This window comes from Capricornis sumatraensis, chromosome 4 (genome assembly GCF_032405125.1).
Source record: "Capricornis sumatraensis isolate serow.1 chromosome 4, serow.2, whole genome shotgun sequence".
Classification (NCBI taxonomy): domain Eukaryota; kingdom Metazoa; phylum Chordata; class Mammalia; order Artiodactyla; family Bovidae; genus Capricornis; species Capricornis sumatraensis.
In genome coordinates this window covers 94,103,121-94,124,520 of record NC_091072.1, presented here as the reverse complement: position 1 = coordinate 94,124,520, position 21,400 = coordinate 94,103,121, and the positions used below count along the sequence as shown (strand labels likewise).

At 39.8% G+C, this 21,400-nt stretch overlaps 1 protein-coding gene across 2 annotated transcripts in view; it reads left to right on the top strand.

Annotated features, from left to right (window-relative positions):
- SRGAP1 (SLIT-ROBO Rho GTPase activating protein 1) overlaps positions 1–21,400 on the top strand; it is a 293,215-nt gene that overhangs the window by 159,517 nt on the left and 112,298 nt on the right. For both annotated transcript variants that reach the window (XM_068972150.1, XM_068972149.1), the window contains exon 4: positions 16,975–17,037. In XM_068972150.1, the coding sequence (XP_068828251.1) occupies positions 16,975–17,037 (63 nt within the window). The remainder of the gene's footprint in view (positions 1–16,974; positions 17,038–21,400) is intronic.

Below are 21,400 nucleotides of genomic sequence, written 5' to 3'. Positions count from 1 at the left end.
GATTGACCTAGCCATAAATTTAGCAGATGAGTTATTATATAAGAGCATTCACTATCAGTTTACAAGCTTTATTAAAGACTTTTTTTTTGTCCACACCACAGGGCATGCGGGAACTTAGTTCCCTGACCAGCCCCCTACAGAGGAAGCAGTCTTAACCACTAGATTGCCAGGGAAGTCCCCGTTAAAGACTTTAAAATAGAACATTAAGTAGATGTTATGTGTCTCTCTCCTTGGAAAGTGACATAATCTTAAAAAACCTGAGGTCAGATAAATTGTACATTTTGTCACACAGCATGATATAGTAGTTGAACCCATAATTACATTGAGAATAGTTTTCAAAAAGCACTTGAAACTTATTTATGGTTTAAAAAAAAAAGAAATCTGGAAGTGTATAGACCAAAATTATTTTAAATGGGTATCTCTAAGTTACTTTTATTTTCTTCTGTTCGCTTGCCCATAATTTCTGATTTTTGTACAATGAACATGTTGTGTAAGACCCAAAGAAAACAAACATTTATTGTAAACTAAAGCCTTAAAGAAACTTGGCCCCAAGTACACCAGTGTTTACCACAAAGGAATGGGGAGCAATATCCAGTAACTAATTCAGACCTGATGCTATTTGTTAATGGAGAATTAGCCTGGTCTCTAGGTACGCGTGAAAACTGTGCTTTGACTATACAGTGTTAGGATGCTTAAAATGAATAGACATGAAATCAGGGACCAACTGAGCAAGATGGCAGCATGCCCCAGGGCTGCAGCCTCCTTACCTCGCAAGATCTCTTTGCTATGACTCATGAAATGTATAAACAGGAAAGAGTGGCACAATCCTTTTACCTTCAAGCAGATCCCATTAGTCTGCTCACTCTGTCGACTCCCACCTAACTCTAAATAGAAGACTGCACCCCCACTTCCCTTCCCTCGCTGTATTTTTCTCTCTAGCACTTACCCCTTTTTGACATGTTACGTATTTGCTGATTGTTTATTCACTTTCTGTCTCGCCTCAATTTAAATGTAAGTTTCTGAGAGGAAGGAACCTTGTATTTTTTCACTGAAACAGTGACTAGCACATAGTAGTTACTCTGTAAATATTTATTGAATGAATAAATAATCAACACTTAAATCTGTATTAGAAGCCAGAGATCAGTGTCATCCACGTAACAGAAATTTCAAGGCATTTCAGCAAGACCCCGTATTGACAGGGCTGTATTTGCATAACACTATCACATGCTGTCTACTTCCTAAGACAGAGAAATTAGAGGAGAAATGAGTCATGACAAGTTCGTGACATGATGGAATAGCTAAACCTCCAGTTTTCTGAGCTGAGGACTGAAAGGGGGTGTCAAAAGAACCAAAAAGTCCTAGGGAGATTACAGAGAGGGTGTAGATTTTAAAAGCTGTCTCATAAAGTTCTTTATGAGCTCCTGTGCTTGCTCTGACTTGCACATGTTCGGGTCTGATCTTCAGCAGTATACCTACCAAAGACTTTGGGAACTGAACTAAGGGAGAGACCACTGCCTGGACTCCAGCCTCGCCACTGGATAGTGCATGTGCAGGTCAGATCCAAATAGTGCTACAAAGGTGTTAGAACGCATATTGAAACCACTACCCTGAATTCAACTAGGTTGATTTCCTGATAAGAAAAAAATACTAACATTCTACATGTGGTTTAAATAAGACTGAGTCTCATAACATAATATTCAAAATATCCAGAGTACAATCCAAATTACTCAGCATACAAAGAACCAGGAAAACCTCAACTGTCAGGGGAAAAGAAATAAATGGCCAATTCTGAATGACACAAATGGTAGAATTATCTAACAAAGACTTTTAGAGCAACCATGATAAAAATGTTCCGAAAAGTGACAGCAAATACTGTTGAGATGAATGGAAAAGATAAAGTCTCAGCAGAAAAAAAATATATTAACAGAAATAACCAAATTGAAATTTTAGAATTGAAAAATACAGTTGTTCAGTCACTAAGTCATTTCCAACTCTGCAAACCCATGGACTGCAACACTCCAGGCTTCCCTGTCCTTCACTGTCTCTGAGAGTTTGCTCGAACTCATCTCCATTGATTTGTTGATGCCATCCAACCATCTCATTCTCTGTCACCTCTTCTTGTCCAGCTCTCAATATTTCCCAGCATCGGGGTCTTTTCCATTGAGTCGGCTCTTTGCATCAAGTGACCAGAGTATTGGAGCTTTAGCTTCAGCGTCAGTCCTTCCAGTGAATATTCAGGGTTGATTTCCTTTAGGATTGACTCATTTTGATCTCCTTGCTGTAATCAAAACTAAAACCTCACTACATGGGTTTCAATAGAAGAATAAGGATAACAGACAAAGAGATTAGTGTCTGTTAATCTTGAAGATAGGTTAGTAGAAACTATCTAATTTGAACAACAGAGAGAAAAAAAGATTGGGAGAAAACTAATCAGTGCCTCTGGGAGCTTTGGGACAACACCAAAAGGTCTGATAATTCATTTCAGCAGAGTCTCCAAAGGAGAGGAGAAAGAGAGTAAGTAGAAAAAACATTTCAAAAAATAATTGCAGGAAAGCTTCTCAAATTTGGCAAATGAGATAAACCTACCCATTCAAGAAGCCAGCAAAACCCAAGCTAGCTGAATCCAAAGAAGTCCATACCTGCATACATCATAATCAAGAAAAAGCTAACCAAAAAAAAATATTGAAAGCAACTGGAGAAACATGACACATTACTGATGGAAGAACAATTGGATGACTGTGGGTTTCTCTACCTGCTGAATGCCAGCAGCACCTTATTGGTTGTGACAACCAAAAATACCTTCAGAGGTTGCCACATGTCCCCTGGGGGAGAAATCAAGAACCAGTAATCCAACTTGAGTTTTCCATTTTTCCAAACATTGTTTAAAAGAAATTTTCTAGTTTGGTTTGCTTTTCAATTACCTAATTTATAACTCTTGATTAAATTAGCAAATATGAGTAGGATAAAGACTCCCAATCTCTTATCTCCCATCAAGAGACTTTTGAAAAAAGAACAAATATTTGTATAATAGTAATGTATATTATATATATATATCTACATATTCAGTGCCAGTTTATTTGTTGTTACTGTTGTTTAGTCACTAAGTTGTGTCCAACTCTTTTGTGAGCCCATAGACTGTAGCCCGCCGGGCTCCTCTGTCCATGGGATTTCCCAGGCAGGAACACTGGAGTGGGTTGCCATTTCCTTCTCCAGGGGATCTTCCCAACTCAGGGATCGAACCCGCATCTCCTCCATTGGCAGGTGAGTTCATTACCACTGAGCCACCAGGGAAGCCCACCAGTTTATTCAGGTTCAGGTATTCATAAAAGATCAGCACGGAAGAAAGTTCATTTTCAATGAGCCTTCTCCTCATCCAAGAAGGAGATTACATTCTTAACTGATGAGGCGGGGAAGAACTGATAAGGAGAGAACTTTCTCACAATATTTCAAGGTGTCTGCAGTTGAGATCAACAAAGTCTGAAGCAACCTGAGAACAGTATTATGGTTGCTAGCTAAGGTTTCTTACCATTTGAAGACAGTTTAATTTCACACGGTGGGATTCTAAAAGATTTCCAGCAACTGCAAGAAATGCCATATTGGGGGATATAGCACAAATATTTGAGTTAAGGAACACTTGTGATACTTGAATGATAGCAACCCCAAAAAAGAGATATTGAATGTGGCTGACAGATTGATTTCAGTACCTTTTAAATCTCATAGGGAAAAAAAAGAAAATCTTTTCTCATTATTAGAGAAGCAATTACATAGAAACAGAAAATTTTAGAAGCAGAAATTTTACCAATAAAATACTTTGTCAGATCAACCTAGAAACTTAAAAAGTAAAACAACATTTGACACTGGATATGTGAACTATATAAATTGAGAAAATCCCATAATATTAGTAATTGATAGTGAATAAATACAAGCATCACTTTCACTTTTTAAACTTTGGTAGTTTCCAGTGGAACACAGAACCATAATTGTCTAATGCATTGACTTGAATAAACATTCCCATTAAAATTTTATTTCTTGGGCTTCCCTGATAGCTCAGTTGATAAAGAATACACCTGTAATGCAGAAGTTGCCAGTTCAGTTCCCGGGTCAGGAAGATCCCCTGGAGAAGGGATAGGCTACCCACTCCAGTATTCTTGAGCTTCCCTTGTGGCTCAGCTGGTACAGAATCTGCCTGCAATGCAGGAAACCTGGGTTCGATCCCTGGGTTGGGAAGATTCCCTAGAGAAGGGATAGGCTGCCCACTCCAGTATCCTGGCCTAGAGAATCCCATGGACTACAGTTGTCATTGTAGGCCACATCTTTGGCTTGAACCTAAAGCTTGTATCAGTTACACAGCTGGCTGGGATTAGGAGTGTAGCCTGTAACATGGCAAAGCGTACATAGTGGGCTACAACTATCTGAGCTCTAGAAACAGCTGGTGGGGGTGAAGGCTGCAGGCATGCAAGAATTTTGATTCCCAGTGTGAGGAGTTGGTATGTTGTTGTCATCTAAGCAGCTAAGGGGTTTTCCCCACTTGCTCAGCAGTGAAGAATCTGCCTGCAATGCAGGAGCCGCAGGAGTGGCAGGTTCGATCCCTGAGTCAGGAAGATCCCTTGGAGGAGGGCATGGCAACCCACTCCAGTATTCTTGCCTGAAGAATCCTGTGGAATGAAAGAGCCTGGCAGGCTACAGTCCATAGGGTCACAAAGAGGCAGACACAAATGAAGCAACTGAGCACACACACACACACACACACATCTAAGCAACGAAGGAAACAAAGAGAGATTTTGCATCAGGGTGTGACATCATCAGTTTTGTTTTTGGAGAGCAGTGTAAGGAGTAAATTGGAATGAGAAAAAAAAAAAAACAGTCTTGGGGAAACTAGTTAGCGAGCTGGTGCGTGAGTAATGTGGCTGATGGTTTTTGCTCTGTCATAAATTATGGCCAGAGAGTATTTCCATACTTACAGTGATATTGTCTTCTAAAAGTTCTCATTCATGTAGATCCAGAATGAATCAAATGGCTTTTTGTTGTTATTTTATGAAAGGTCTGATGGAAATTTAAAACCAGGACATAGTTATTCACTCCATCGTAATCAGATTTTAAGGCTTCTACTCCTTTATCTGATGGCTCTTTAGCCTGTTGTGGGGGAGGGGGGTGGGGAATCTAACCATGGTTCCAAGATTCTTAGGCTTACATTAACTATGCAAATGTGGGTTTGGACCATCTCTGTGATTGCAAGCAATGCAGGTCACTGAGAGGTGTATGTTGTCTCCTAATCCTCCCAAGATCTTATCTTTCAGCCCTTGATGTGTCATAAAGAAAGTGTCCTTAATACTACTAGCTGCAAGACGGTGAACAACTATCGCAGTTGTTGTGGTTCAGTCACTCAGGCGTGTCTGACTCTTTGCGACCCCATGGACTGCAGCATACCAGGCTTACCTGTCCTTCACCATCTCCCAGAGTTTGTTCAAACTCATGTCCACTGAGGTGGTGATGCCATCCAACCATCTTGTCCTCTGTTGTCCCCTTCTCCTGCCCTCAATCTTTCCCAGCAGCAGGGTCTTTTCTAATGCTTTTGCTCCTCACATCAGGTGCCCAAAGTTTTGGAGCTTTAGCATTAGTACTTCCGATGAATATTCAGGGTTGACTTCCTTTAGGACTGACTTGTCTGACCTCCTTGCTGTCCAAGGGACTCTCAAGAGTCTTCTCCAGCACCACAGTTCAAAAAGTATCAATTCTTCGTACTCAGCCTTCTTTATGGTCCAATACTGACATCCACACATGACTACTGGAAAAACCATAGCTTTAACTAGACGGACCTATTTCGACAAAGTAGTGCCTCTGTTTCTTAATATGCTGTCTAGGTTGGTCATAGTTTTTCTTCCAAGGAGCAAGCATCTTTTAATTTCATGGCTGCAGTCACCATCTGCAGTGATTTTGGAGCCCAAAATAGTAAAGTCTGACACTGTTTCCACTGGTTCCCCGTCTGTTTGCCATGAAGTGATGGGACTGGATGCCATGATCTTAGTTTTATGAATGTTGAGTTTTAAACCAGCTTTTTCACTCTGCTCTTTCACTTTCATCAAGAGGCTTTTTAGTTCCTCTTCACTTTCTGAAAAAGGGTGGTGTCATCTGCATATCTGAAGTTATTGATATTTCTCCCAGCAATCTTAATTCCAGCTTGTGCTTCATCCAATCCAGCATTTCTCATGATGTACTCTCCATATAAATTAAATAAGCAAGGTGACAATATACAGCCTTGATGTACTCCTGTCCCGATTTGGATCCAGTCTGTTGTTTCATATCCCGTTCTAACTGTTGCTTATTGGCCTGCATACAGATTTCTAGGGAGCAGGTCAGGTGGTCTGGTATTCCCATCTCTTGAAGAATTTTCTACAGTTTATTGTGATTCACACAGTCAAAGACTTTGGCCTAGTCAATAAAGCTGAAGTAGATGTTTTTCTGGAACTCTCTTGCTTTTTCAATGATGTTGGCGATTTGATCTCTGGTTCCTCTACCTTTTCTAAATCCAGCTTGAACATCTGAAAGTTCATGGTTCACAAACTGTTGAAGCCTGGCTTAGGGAATTTTGAGCATTACTTTGCTAGCGTGTGAGATGAGTGCAATTGTGTGGTAGTTTGAGCATTCTTTGACATTGCCTTTCTTTGGGATTGGAATGAAAACTGACCTTTTCCAATCCTGTGGCCACTGCTGAGTTTTCCAAATTTGCTGGCATATTGAGTCTAGCACTTTCACAGCATCATCTTTCAAGATTTGAAATAGCTCACCTGGAATTCCATCACCTCCACTAGCTTTGCTCATAGTGAAGTGAAGTGAAGTGAAGTGATGTTGCTCAGTCGTGTCCAACTCTTTGCGACCCCATGGACTGTAGCCTACCAGGCTCCTCTGTCCATGAGATTCTCCAGGCAAGAATACTGGAGTGGGTTGCCAAGTAATGCTTCCTAAAGTCCACTTGATGTTGCATACCAAGATGTCTGGCTCTAGGTGAGTGATCATACCATCGTGCTTATCTGGGTCGTGAAGTTCTCTTTTGTATAGTTCTTCAGTGTATTCTTGCCACCTCTTCTTAATATCTTCTGCTTCTGTTAGGTCCATAGCATTTCTGCCCTTTATTGAGCCTATCTTTGCAGGAAAAGTTCCCTTGGTATCTCGGATTTTGTTGAAGAGATCTCTAGTCTTTCCTATTCTATTGTTTTCCTCTCTTTCTCTGCATTGATCACTGAGGAAGGCTTTCTTATCTCTCCCTGCTATTCTTTGGAATTCTGCATTCAAATGGGTGTATCTTTCTTTTTCTTCTCTGCCTTTTGCTTCTCTTCATTTCTCAGCTATTTGTAAGGCCTCCTCAGACAACCATTTTGCCATTTTGCATTTCTTTTTCTTGGGGATTGTCTTGATCCCTGCCTCTTATACAATGTCACTAACTTCCATCCATAGTTCTTCAGGCACTCTGTCTATCAGACCTAGTCCCTTAAATCTATTTCTCACTTACACTATATAATCATAAGAAATTTGATTTAGGTCATACCTGGATGGTCTAGTGGTTTTCCCCACTTTCTTCAATTTAAGTCTGAATTTGGCAATAAGGAGTTCATGATCTGAGCCACAGTCAGCTCCCGGTCTTGTTTTTGCTGACTGTATAGAGCTTCTCCATCTTTGGCTGCAAAGAATATAATCAGTCTGATTTCGGTGTTGACCATCTGGTGATGTCCATGTGTTGTTGTGTTGTTGGAAGAGGGTGTTTGCTATGACCAGTGCGTTCTCTTGGTAAAACTCTATTAGCCTTAGCCCTGCTTCTTTCTGTACTCCTAGGCCAAATTTGCCTGTTACTCCAGGTGTTTCTTGACTTCCTACTTTTGCATTCCAGTCCCCTATAATGAAAAGGACATCTTTTTTGGGTGTTCTAGAAGGTCTTGTAGGTCTTCATAGAGCCGTTCAACCTCCACTTCTTCAGCATTACTGGTCAGGGCATAGACTTGGATTACTGTGATATTGAATGGTTTGCCTTGGAAACGAACAGAGATCATTCTGTCGTTTTTGAGATTGCACCCAAGTACTGCATTTTGGACTCTGTTGTTGACCATGATGGTTACTCCATTTCTTCTAAGGGATTCTTGCCCACAATAGCAGATATAATGGTCATCTGAGTTAAATGCACCCATTCCAGTTCATTTCAGTTTGCTGATTCCTAAAATGTCGATGTTCACTCTTGCCACCTCCTGTTTGACCACTTCCAATTTTCCTTGATTCATAGAGCTAACATTCCAGGTTCCTATGCAGTATTGCTCTTTCCAGCATCAGACTTTACTTCCATCACTTGTCACATTCACAGTGGGGTGTTGTTTTTGCTTTGGCTCCATCTCTTCGTTCTTTCTGGAGTTATTTCTCCACTTATCCTCAGTTATTGGGCATCTACTGATCTGGAGAGTTCATCTTTCAGTGTCTTATCTTTTTTGCCTTTTCATACTGTTCATGGGATTCTCAAGGGAAGAATACTGAAGTGGTTTGCCATTCCCTTCTCCATTGGACCACTTTTTGTCAGAACTCTCCACCATGACCCGGCCCTCTTGGGTGGCCCTACACAGCATGGCTCATAGTTTCACTGAGTTAGACAAGGCTGTGGTCCATGTGTTCAGACTGGTTAGTTTTCTGTGATTGTGGTTTTCAGTCTGTCTGCCCTCTGATGGAGAAGGATAAGAGGCTTATGGAATAATAAAACTGAACTATTACGTTTTTGTAAGGTTCAGCATATTGAAAAGTGGTCTGGAAATATATCCCTGATTTTTTTTAGTTAATTATTACATTCTCAACCAGAGTTCATGACACATTCTGATTTTGGTTAGGTTGGGTTATTCACATCAGCTCTTGAGAGTTTGTGCTTGAATGATTCTTCATTTAGTGACACTAAAGTGCTGTTTCCTGTGTATCACCATTTTGAGTGGAGAAATATTTCTAGCCTGAAACATTGTGCTTCTTGAAGAGTTAAAGTAATACAAGCTGAACATAGTTACTTCATTTACCTTATTCCCTGTAGGATTTAAAATTTCAGTCTTGAGTTACTGGTTAACCTGTCCAAGTACTCTTTTTACTGGCCGGTTATGAGTGACACTGTGAACCTGACTTTGCACCTGTGCCTGCTCACAGGCAATGCCTCATTTGCCAGCAATTACATCAGTAAACATTCTAGGAGATACCCCAGATAGTTCCTTTAAGGTTGAGTTTTGTCTTGTTTCACAATTAAGCTCTGGTTCCCCTGGTGGGCTTCCCTGGTGGCTCAGATGGTAAAGAATCTGCCTGCAATGCAGAAAACCTGGGTTCGATCCCTGAGTTGGGAAGATCCCCAGAGAAGGGAATGTCAACCCACTCCAGTGTTCTTTCCTTGACAATTCTATGGACAGAGGAGCCTGGTGGGTTACAGTCCATGGGATCACAAAGAGTCGGACACAACTGAGCAACTGACACTTTCCCCTGTATCTACTATTGCTTTTCCTAGTTGCCCCACATTTTCTAGTGGCATGGAATTGTATCTAAAAGAATGTTTATTATTTTCCTTCTTGGAAATGAAGTAGATTGTGAGGCTGATTCCATGTAGTGATATTTAATTGTCACTTTAACAAGTACAAAATGATGTCCCTTGACAGATAAAAAGGAAATGTGCAGAAATGCTATTAATATGATCCAGAAGTTTGCTTCAGGCCATTAAGCCCAACCCAACTTTTTCCATTAGGCATTTGGGAGGATGCTATTGCTGCTGTCTTCAGAGTTTACAAGAACTAAGAGATCCTATTATTATAAGAACACATGAACATGAGCTTTTGAAAATTTGAAAGCACACATACTGTGGAAGTATGGCCTGACCCTTTTAACCAGAGTTCACATCCAAAACTCAACCAAGCGTAAGACACTAAAATCATATGCAACCCTCTTATTAAATATTTAATCTGGTTTTTCTCCTCTCTCAGCCTCACTCTGACTCAGCATAAGGTTAGGATTTCTTGACTGGTCATCACAATAGATTTACTTTATAAAATAACTCCATGAGAGGCCAGAGGCCCTCTGAATTGGTCATTTAATACAACCATATGGATTACTTGATTGATTGCTCAATGTACTTAATTATGGTTGTTTTAATTATGCTCTTTCTTTTGCCCTCCTTTCTCTCCTTTCTGGGAGGTTCCAGGGAACAAGCCTGCAGTTCTCTAGGAATAGCGATCTGGCCAGGGTCCACCCAGTGTAGCACTTATCACAGAGCTCCATATAGGAAGCTTTGGGCCCATCTACCTCCTCCATGAGACTATGAACTCTGGAGGGCAGAACCCATACTTACTCAGCTCTGGGTCCCATTCATTCATTGAAAGTTTATCAAGTGCCTAGTGTGCCAGGCACCAGAACAGTCCCTAGGAATCCCTCCTTTCAAAAAAAAAAAAAAAAACCCTCTGTTTATGAAGAAAAATAGGAACATGATGAGTGTAATAATAATAGGTGGCATCAGTTTAAAGCTTACTGAATGCTGGGTTTTGTGTCAAGTGTTTAATATGGACCATCGCAAGGACATCTCTGGCAGTCCAGTGGTTGAGACTTTACTTTTCAGTTCAGGGATATAGGTTTGATCCCTGGTTGGAGAGCTAAGATCCCACATGCTTCTTGGCCAAAAAACCAAAACATAGAAGTGATAGTGTAACAAATAAAGACTTTAAAAATAGTCCATATCAAAAAAACTTTAATAAAATAATTCTGCACAAAGTTCATGAAATAAAATAAGAACCATCTGAATAAAACCCCGTGATGTAAAGACTATTGGCATCTCTGTTTTGCCATTGAGGAAACTCAAAAAATTAACTTATGCACAGACAAGAGTTTGAAAACAGGCATTCAATTTTATAGTTTGAACATTTAACCACTAAATCATACAGCATATCAGTCCAGTTCAGTCGCTCAGTCGTGTCTGACTCTTTGCAACCCCATGAATCGCAGCATGCCAGGCCTCCCTGTCCATCACCAACTCCTGGAGTTCAGTCAAACTCACATCCATCAAGTCGGTGATGCCATCCAGCCATCTCATCCTCTGTCGTCCCCTTCTCCTCCTACCCTCAATCCCTCCCAGCATCAGGGTCTTTTCCAATGAATCAACTCTTCGCATGAGGTGGCCTAAGTACTGGAGTTTCAGCTTTAGCATCATTCCTTCCAAAGAACACCCAGGGCTGATCTTTAGAATGGACTGGTTGGATCTCCTTGCAGTCCAAGGGACTCTCAAGAGTCTTCTCTAACACCACAGTTCAAAAGCATCAGTTCTTCTGCGCTCAGCTTTCTTCACAGTCCAACTCTCACGTCCATACATGACCATAGGAAAAACCACAGCCTTGACTAGATGGACCTTTGTTGGCAAAGTAATGTCTCTGCTTTTCAATATGCTGTCTAGGTTGGTCATAACTTTTCTTCCAAGGAGCAAGCGTCTTTTAATTTCATGGCTTCAGTCACCATCTGCAGTGATTTTGGAGCCCCCCAAAATAAAGTCTGACACTGTTTCCACTGTTTCCCCATCTATTGATGACAAATGAATGCATTATAAAGTCATAGAGAAGGGAGGGTCTCGTTTCTTTATTTGAAGGACATGGTAAAGTTACAGTAAAGTCTTCACAGAGTAGTCACATGTAAGACTCTAGCAGGCCAGAGAAGGAAGGGGAGTTCAGGCAGCGGGGACAGCATGGGAAAAGCAGAGATGTGAAAGCAGGACCTGGGAATGAGCAGTTCATGAACAGGCTGAAGGATGTGGTTTGAGATTTGTGGAAGGAAAGGTAGACTGATTTGACAGAGGAAGTTATGAGTGATTTAAGAAATTGGAACTCCATCCTGAAAATATTATAACAATCATTTGATGGGTTTTAATCAGAGGAAGGGCATAGTTAGATCTTTATCTTAAAAAGAAATTCTAATGACATACAGAAAAGCAGATCAGTCAGAATAGATGGGGTTTGTGGCTTCTCTTTCAAAAGAGTTGATGCAGGTCTTGGATAAACCCCAGATTCTGACATGAGTGACCCTATTGTCCTGAAGCATTATAAGTTCATTATAACCCTTTTAGGAAGTACTCTTCCGATATGAATCGAGGGTCTTAATTTCACGTCTGGGAATTCATATTAAAGAAACAACATAAAATGTAAGAATGCCTTCAGAACAGCTTTCATGATAGTAGTTTAGAGTGCTTAAAATGTATTGGTGAAGTTAAATAAGAAAGTAATTGAATGGTGGAAAATAGTGGAAATAATGAAACCATAATAGAAAAATGGTTAACATACCTTCACTGGCTAGTTATAAATCAAAAATAATGTTCAGAAAATTATGTACACACATAGAAAAATATTTGATAACTGAAAAAAAGCAGAGTGAAATAGATACTTTATTACTATAGAATGATTACAACTGAGACCTGTGTGTAGATAAACAAACTTGAAGGAAATACACTGATCAAATTATAATGGTGGTAAAAGTGAAAATCAGTCATGTCTTTGCGACCCCGTGGATGAAAGCCCACCAGGCTTCCCTATCCATGGGATTCTCCAGGCAAGCATACTGGAGTGGGTTGCCATTCCCTTTTCCAGGGGATCTTCCCAGCTCAGGGATCAAACCCAGGTGTCCTGCATTGCAGGCAGATTCCTTACCATCTAAGCCATTTTATCCTTTGTTCTCTATTTTTCCAGTGTTCTTCAATATACTTAATTTGTTTTTATAACAGAGAAAGGTAGACACTTTGGGACTGTACCTTTTGGACAAGTTTGAGTGACAATAAATAGGAAACAATTAAAAATTGACTTAGTATTCAAGTCAGGGTTTAGACATTGTAGACATTTAATAAATGTCAACTGAATGGAAGCTCTAATCAGTTTTCCATCCCCTTTGGTTAGAATCTTAGAATCCTATTGCAATGCATTAGCAGTTTTACCATCATCTGAACTTACGTAGGGCCACAGATTGGGGGGAAAAACTCTGCTTTTGAACTTCATACTTCAAGCAGTTGGAGAGAACTCACCTTCCCTGTGCAAAAGTAATCACTCAGTCTCAAATAACATAGAAAAAACTTTGTTTCAAACATACGTCATTTCATAAAGTTATTTTTCCCTCTTGTACAAAGGGAACATTGATTGCTTTCCTGAATACTCATATCGTTTTTCTTACCCAGCAGCTCTTGGTCAAGAGTCTGTTCTCTGGGTTTTCAAATTTTTAATGAAATAGAATCCAGAGGTGGACTTAACCTATTGAATTTTGATGAACTTTGATAATCCAGATACTTTCTAATTAAAGGACTTCAGTGCATTAGTTGAGTAGGTCAGCATACTGTGTGCCACAGCAGATGTGTTTTGGCTTAAGATTTTTTGGGGTCCAGAGTCATATTTAGAAGAAACGCCCCCTTTTCTCTGTTACTGTAATAAATTGAAGACATTTAAAGTTGAGGGAGGGGACAACATGAAGTGATCTTTTCATTGTTGCTGTGTCATGAGAGAAGAGAATGGCAACCCACTCCAGTATTCTTGCTTGGAATATTCCATGGACAGAGGAGCCTGGCAGGCTACAGTCCATGAGCTCACAGAGTTGGACACAATTGAGGGACCAAGCCCCCAGCACTCAGACTCAGTCTTGATATTGTCCAGCCAAGTGTCTGTGAACAAAAGGGTGTGCAAATTCATGTTTCACTCTTTAGTCACATGGTCTAGTGTTTCAGCACACAGCCCAATTCTTTAACCATCTCTCCAAGCAAAAGAAGTGAAGGTAGGGAGGAAATGGTTAATTTCCAGGTTACTAATTATATCATGGGGGGGTTAAATTGTCATTCAAAGCAAACAAGTAGGTGGAAACTTCAGTGATGTGTTGTGAGGGTAGCCAGGGGGTCTTCCTACCTGAAAATAATTTCGCACCAACTTTTCACAAAATTTAAAGTTCACACTGGAGCCTGGCCCTTTGAGGGCCTCTTTCATGAGTCGTATATATCTTATCGCATTGGCTTATCCATTTCTTAGTGGATGTTTGATTAATTCATCTGATCCCAGTAGTAATAGGACCCCCATGAAAATGGAACATAGGTAAGTTCAGTGAACACGTATGGCAAGGATAAGAAGGGTTCAGGGGCTAGAGCACAGTGCTTGCGGACCTTCAGAATCAGGGGTCACTTAGATGGATCTAAAGGCCAGGCCAGGGGGTGGAGTTGGGGAGGGGGACATCAAATTCATTTCAACCAGGATCTGCCAAGCACTTTCTATGTGGAAGTCAACGGAATAAGTATCCACAGAGACCAAAAGAAGGAAAAATACAACATGGCCTTTTCACTCAAGGGAGTTAGCATTACAGTGTTTAGGAAAGAGTTAAATAATTAAACATTTCTGGGGTGTTTACTGTGTGATAGGTACCATTCTGAGTGCAGTGTCTGTGTCATCTGACTGATGCTGTGATCAAGCCTATGACGTAGGTACAAGGACTGCATTCCTTTAATAGGTTTGGAAACTGCGGCACAAGGGAATTCAAAGCCTTTCAGATTTTGGTCCCAGCATTGACTCCAGAGTCCTTGCTTTTAAGCATTGTTCTATACTGCCTCCCAGATAAATTTTTTTTTTTTTAATTTCAGGGCTTCTGAGCAAAGGTAAACAAAAATGAACAGTATACCGTATGTGTGTAATGCCAAATTTCTTCTACCTTGTTACCTGAAATCTTGTAAAATATGAGATATCCAAAGAATCTTTTTGCTATTCCAAATATACTTGACTTGGATACTTGGATACTTGACTTCTGATCCTAAATTTTCTTGGCTTGGGGTTAATTGGACCTAAGGGATTTTTTTCTGTTATTGTTCTAAAGCCTTGGCGAAGAAATATTTTCTTTTCAGACTTGCTACCTGAAATGTAGGCAGTCAAGCAGAGTTACCTGGTGGCCTTTGATCCCATTAGAGAGTTCTGAATTGGTAGCTCAGATCCTTAAATGAAATATGATATTAAAATAACACCAAACTGAGGTCATAGGAGATTGCAGTGTAACGTATGCAGTCAGAATTGCCAGGATTTAGGGCAAATAGAATGAGTTTCAGTTGGCTTCATTTGCTCAGTTTGTTCCTTTGCTTTCACTCTTCAGTGATTCTTAACCCACCTCTTCACATAGCAGGAGCACAGCAACGCACAAAACCTCTTAACTCCAGTGTAGAGATTTTTAAACTCTCAGAGTCTGATAAACAGCAGCATCCTTATCACTCCAGGAAAACCCGAGACAAATGCTGCTACTGAATTGGAATTTCTCCAAGTGCAACCTCTGCTCTCCTGTCGTCTTCCCACAGTATTTTATGTTCATGAACGTTCGGGCGTTTAAGGGAGGCCTAACCCAGTGGCCTTGTGCTTGCAGACTGACTGTACTTCATCTAGGTCCTGTTACTTTACTAAGGGTGGTCTGCAGGTCCTTGCTTTCTGCCTTCTTAGGGGTGACCAGCCTTCAGCAAAGGTAGTAACTACTTCAGCAGTTACACAGACAGTATTTCAGTGTACAGATTCTTTCAGCAAATGTCGATGGGAAGCTTTCCGTGTGCTAAAGCAGAACCTGGCCTAGGGTCTCCTGAAATTCCATACCCTCATCACCTCACTTGCCTCACCTAGCTCTGGCCTTGAGCCCACGCCTTGTGCAGGGCCCCAGGATCACAGAACTGCTAAAGATATGGCCTTTTATCATATCTGGCAGTCTGTTGGAGACACATCAATCAACCATGGATATTGTTGTTAAGGATGGATATTATTGTTAAACCATGCTACGCATTTTTTTTTTTTTTTCGTTCTCTGTAGCTGACTAAAGGAGCTCAAAACAAGAAAAGTAACTTGGATATATGATTTCCTTTAAAGTAGCTTACAGATTTTCCTGAAAAAAAAAGAAAAATCAAAATACTTCTCTGTGAAACCCTCAGAATTAACCTAGGGAAAAATATCTTTAATGCTGTCATTGACCAACTGAGTGAAAGAGTAAAACTCTCTTTTTTGTCTCAATGAAAAGATAACAGTAATAAATGCAGAGGCAAAACATGTGGATCATAAGTGGCCTTACCAATTCACTACTTTGAAAGTTTTTTCTTAAAATTGTCATCAGTCAAAGGGAAAGACAGGTATCATATGCTATCACTTATATGCAGAACTGTTAAAAATGATATAAATGAACTTAATTATGAAACAGAAACAGTCTCACAGACATAGAAAACAAACGTATGGTTACCAAAGGGGAAAGCGGTCAGGAGGAATAAATTAGAAGTTTGGGACTAGCAGACACAAACTACTACATATAAAATAAACAAGGTCCTACTGTATAGCACAGGGAAGTATATTCAGTATCTTGTAATAATCTGTAATGGAAAAGAATCTGGAAAAGAATGTATACTATATATGTGTGTAACTGAATCACTTTGCTATATACCAGAAACTAACACAACATTGTTAATCAACTGTGCTTCAGTTAAAAAAATATTCGTAGTCAGTCAAATATTTATTTTGGAAAGGGAGAGTTAATTTCCTTTTTGATTTCTGACTGAGCTTTTTAGGATTCCCACTGCATAATTCCCTTGTGATGATACTGAGACGGGAAACTAGGAGCTAGAAATCACCTTCTGACTTTTAAGTTCTGCCCCTCAACTTCTCAGCAAGCCCGGTGCTTCACCTTACTTACTTTCCCCCTCCTTTCTTGATAAAGTCTGATTTGGATGGTGGGAGAGCCACTCACCCTGTCCACGTGTTTGCTTCTGTCCAGCCTACAGTGATCTTGGGTGCACACATTGAGTATCTAGAAGGGGCCATTTAGTCAGAGATATTTATTATATCAGGGCCATGCTGGCCTTCCATTGTGTTACACACATTCTCCTGTTTTCAGTCTGAGCTTCTTAAGATGTAAATCATCAAGAAACAAGTTTCTGTAACATCTTTTAATATTCTGAATTTCTTCTTATTACAGAGCAAAGAGATTGCATTCCAGCTTCATGAGGATTTGATGAAGGTTCTCAATGAGCTCTATACGGTGAGCACATAATCTTTCTTTAGGAAAAATCTTTGGTTTAGAATTCTGGTTTGTGGAAAGACTTCTCTTATTAGAACTCATCCCAAGTAGAGCATTGAAAATGCTTGTCTGGTTGAAATGTGGAACCTACTGACAGATGTGTGCTACGATATTCTTTTTCTGCTGTCTGCCAATTTGAAGAGACTGTATTCAAGTAAATACATGTATGCAATCAGAACACTTCAAGAAATGGGACTACGGTTGTCCCCAAAGGAATGTTTTTAAATGGTTGGATTATATGTGATCTGTCTGTTTATTCTACTCCAGAATATATGGAGGCAGGTAATCTCTTTTTCATTCTTGGCAATCATTTGCTTTTCTGAATGTAAATTTTATTCAAGTTAATGCATATAAGCAGAAGAAATTAAATGATTAAATATTTTTTAAAAAAACAAAATCAATGATTGGTCATATGCCTATATAAATATTGTTTTACACTTAGTGATCATATTATTAAATACAAATTTCTTCTGAAGGAACTTGATGAGTTTTTATTTTATGAGAAAACAGCATATTGAGAATTGAGTAATATTAATTTGTTTTGACTAAAGATATTTGTGTTTTCATTACACAAGATAATTTGAATTTTCCTTTATAGGCAAATTAAACCTGAGACTTATTATTAAAATATGTTTCTTGATTTACTATTTTATTTGTTCCTAAAAAGCAAGTGTGTAAAATGCAGTTTTATGTTTTTAAATTGCATTTCATGCTCCATTGATACTTGCTAATTAAAAGAACCTGTAGTTTTAAAGTTTAAAAGGAGTGATATTTTTATAAAATTCACATTCCAGTTTTTCTGTCTGTGTGTGTGATAAATTTGTTTTTATGCAGCATATTTGCCACACCTGTGCTTTGAGTTAAATTTAGTTTCTAATTGCTGCTTCTTTTTCTTTAGAAACTTTTAACTCCACATGCAAAAACTTCATGTTATAAAGTCAAACTCGTATAAAAATACCTAATGAGTTTAAGTTTTTGATGATAAAAGCCATTCGTTAATTTGGGATAACCAAAGGTATCAAGCATTTCTAGAAATCCTGGACATAGAATTTAAAACTTAAATGAGCATTGTACATCTGAGGTTTACGAAGAAGAAATTCTCTGTCTTCTTACATTGAACTGTTTTCAGATGAGGGCTTTGTGGCACTTTTCTTGTGGTTTCCTTTGCTTGCTCATTGTTTTACCTAGAAATATAAGTCAGTTTCTAAAACTTTAAAAAAGCTACTGGTTATCATGGCATAATAAACAAGAGCCCGTTGTTTATGGTCTGGAACTAGCAGCGCTAGTCAAAGCAACAGTGGCAAAGATAAGCTTGACTTTTGAATATTAGAAAAATCAGAATGTCATGAAAGTGTTACTTCAGTGGGGATGTGTCTAGAGAAAATTTCTCCTAGATGCAGCCTATCGAGTGCAATTAGACATTTAGGAGACTATAGTTGAATTACGTAAGTTGATATTTCCTCAAACCTCTGATCAGGATCAGTCTGAAAGCCTAAAGGAGCCAGGTTCTAGAAAAGGCCACAAGAGTTTCATTTAAATAACCCTGTCAGTCATTTGATCTTTAAATCAGTTGAGGAATCAAGGCACAGAGGAGACAGGCAGTGAGGTTTTCATTAGGTAGTCTGTAGATTACTGAGCTCGTGGCAGAAAATTTTACTTTAACCAAACCAGAGAGCATGCACATTTGCGGTCAGAGGTCATGTTCCTTTGGGAAAAACTTATTACACACACACACACTTTTTACTCTAAAGAATGATTGTTTTGTCTCTCTTGTAGTTTAGGTTCAGGTAGATAAATTCTGTCTTGTTTAAATGAAATCTATCTATTATTCATATTTGGTTTACATTCAAAAAAGAAGAAAAGGTGAGTATTTGAACAGAGGACCAGAGGTTAGGGGAATGTGGTTTAGGTTCTTTATTCAACCCCTGACTGGTCACAAATAAATTACCCTCTGAGTTGCATCATGCATAGAATTTTTTTATAATTTTATTGATAGATTGATTTTATAATTGGCTGTGCTGGGTCTTCATTGCTGTGGGCTTCTTTCTAGTTCCTAAAACTGATGTTGAAGCTGAAACTCTAGTATTTCGGCCACCTGATGTGAAGAGCTGACTCATTTGAAAAAACCCTGATGTTGGGAAAGATTGAAGGCAGGAGGAGAAGGGGACGACAGAGGATGAGATGGTTGGATGGCATCACCAACTCAATGGACATGAGTTTGAGTAAACTCCAGGAATTGATGGTGAACAGGGAGGCCTGGTGTGCTGCGGTTCATGGGGTTACAAAGAGTTGAACACGACTGAGCGACTAAACTGAACTGAACTGAAGAGTAGAGGCTACTCTCTAGTTGCAGCGTGAAGACTTCCCATTGCAGTGACTTCCCCTGTTGCAGAGCACGGACTTCAGGGCCCTCAGGCTTCAGTAGTTGTGGCTCGTGGGCTCTAAAGCACAGGCTGAATAGTTGTGACGCACAGGCTTAGTTGCTCCTCGATATGTAGGATCTTCCTGGACCAGGGATTGAACCTGTGTCTCCTGCACTTGCAGGCAGATTTTTTTTGCCACTGAGCACCAGCGAAGCCGCACACGTAGAATCTTGTACAACTGATGTAATAATGATTGTTTAAGTAATTTGTATAAAATATGGAGCCTCAGGAAATTGAGAATGCTATTAATTGCCTTTCAAACAAATTCCCTTCTCCCTTTCTCTTAACCCTTGGTACTCCTTAGGAGTTGAAGGTGAACTCCTTTTTTGAGGTGCATTAGCTGCCTTAAACTAGTGGGCTGCTTTATACTACAACACAGTCAGCCTTAGCAGTGGGTAGTAACCTTATGTGTGGGCTTCCCTGCCCAAAAGTAATTCTCACATAGGTCTGTTAATAATTCTATCAAAAACCTTTGTCTTAAATAAGATATGAATGCCCAAGACAAATAGAAAAAAAACACTGTATGATCATTTTACATTTTAATTGAAATGAGTTTTATCAGATCCTTTGGGAACAGATTATATCCATCTGGCATGAAGACCTGGACCTCTGAGCAGGAAAGAGAAGATGGTGGCATCCAAGTGCCGTCTGGAAGGAGAGGAAAGGCTGTGAAGACATGAATCCTCTTTTCTATAATTTTGCCTCAACCTTGCCTTTGTAGAAATGGGGCCTCAAAATGGTTTTTAGCCAACCACAGTAGTTAGAATTAGTTGGACCTTTAACAGGTACTCTATCATGCCAGTGAGTAATGATATAAACAAGATAGACATTTATTATCTCTGTCACATAGAAGAATTTCAGAGATTGGCAGCCCAGGACTGGTATGTAGGTTACATATAGCCATAGAAGAATCAGGCTTCTCCTAATACACTGTTCAGAGAAACCTACCTGTATCTTTGTCCTTATATTTCAAGGTAGTTGCTAAAGCTCCAGCCGTTACATCTGCATTTCTGAAATGGAGAAAGGAGACTCCAATAGAAAGGAGAAGGGAAAGAAAGGAAGAAAGAAGGCCCTCTGTCTCTTACAAAGACTTATTGAAGGTTCCATAGCACACTTTCACCTACATCTCATTGGCCAGAACTTTCAGTTTCCGTTTCGGTTCAGTCGCTCAGTTGTGTCTGACTCTTTGCGACCCCCTGGACTGCAGCACACCAGGCCTCCCTGTCCATCACCAGCTCCCGGAGTTTACTCAAACTCACGTCCATTGAGTCAGTGATGCCATCCAGCCATCTCATCCTCTGTTGTCCCCTTCTCCTCCTGCTTTCAGTCTTTCCCAGCATCAGAGTCTTTTCAAATGAGTCAGCTCTTCGCATCAGGTGGCCAAAGTATTGGAGTTTCAGCTTCAGCATCAGTTCTTCCAATGAATATTCAGGACCAATTTCCTTTAGGATGGACTGGTTGGATCTCCTTGCAGTCCAAGGGACTCTCAAGAGTCTTCTCCAACACCACAGTTCAAAAGCATCAATTCTTTGGTGCTCAGCTTTCTTTATAGTCCAACTCTCACATCCATATGTGCCTACTGGAAAAACCATAGCCTTGACTAGATGGAACTTTGTTGGCAAAGTAATGTCTCTGCTTTTTTTTTTTGTCTCTGCTTTTTACTATGCTGTCTAGGCTGGTCATAACTTTCCATCCATGGAGTAAGCGTCTTTTAATTTCATGGCTGCAGTCACCATCTGCAATGATTTTGGAGCCCCCCAAAATAAAGTCAGCCACTGTTTCCCCATCTATTTCCCATGAAGTGATGGGACTGGATGCCGTGATCTTCGTTTTCTGAATGTTGAGCTTTAAGCCAACCTTTTCACTCTTCTCTTTCACTTTCATCAAGAGGCTCTTTAGTT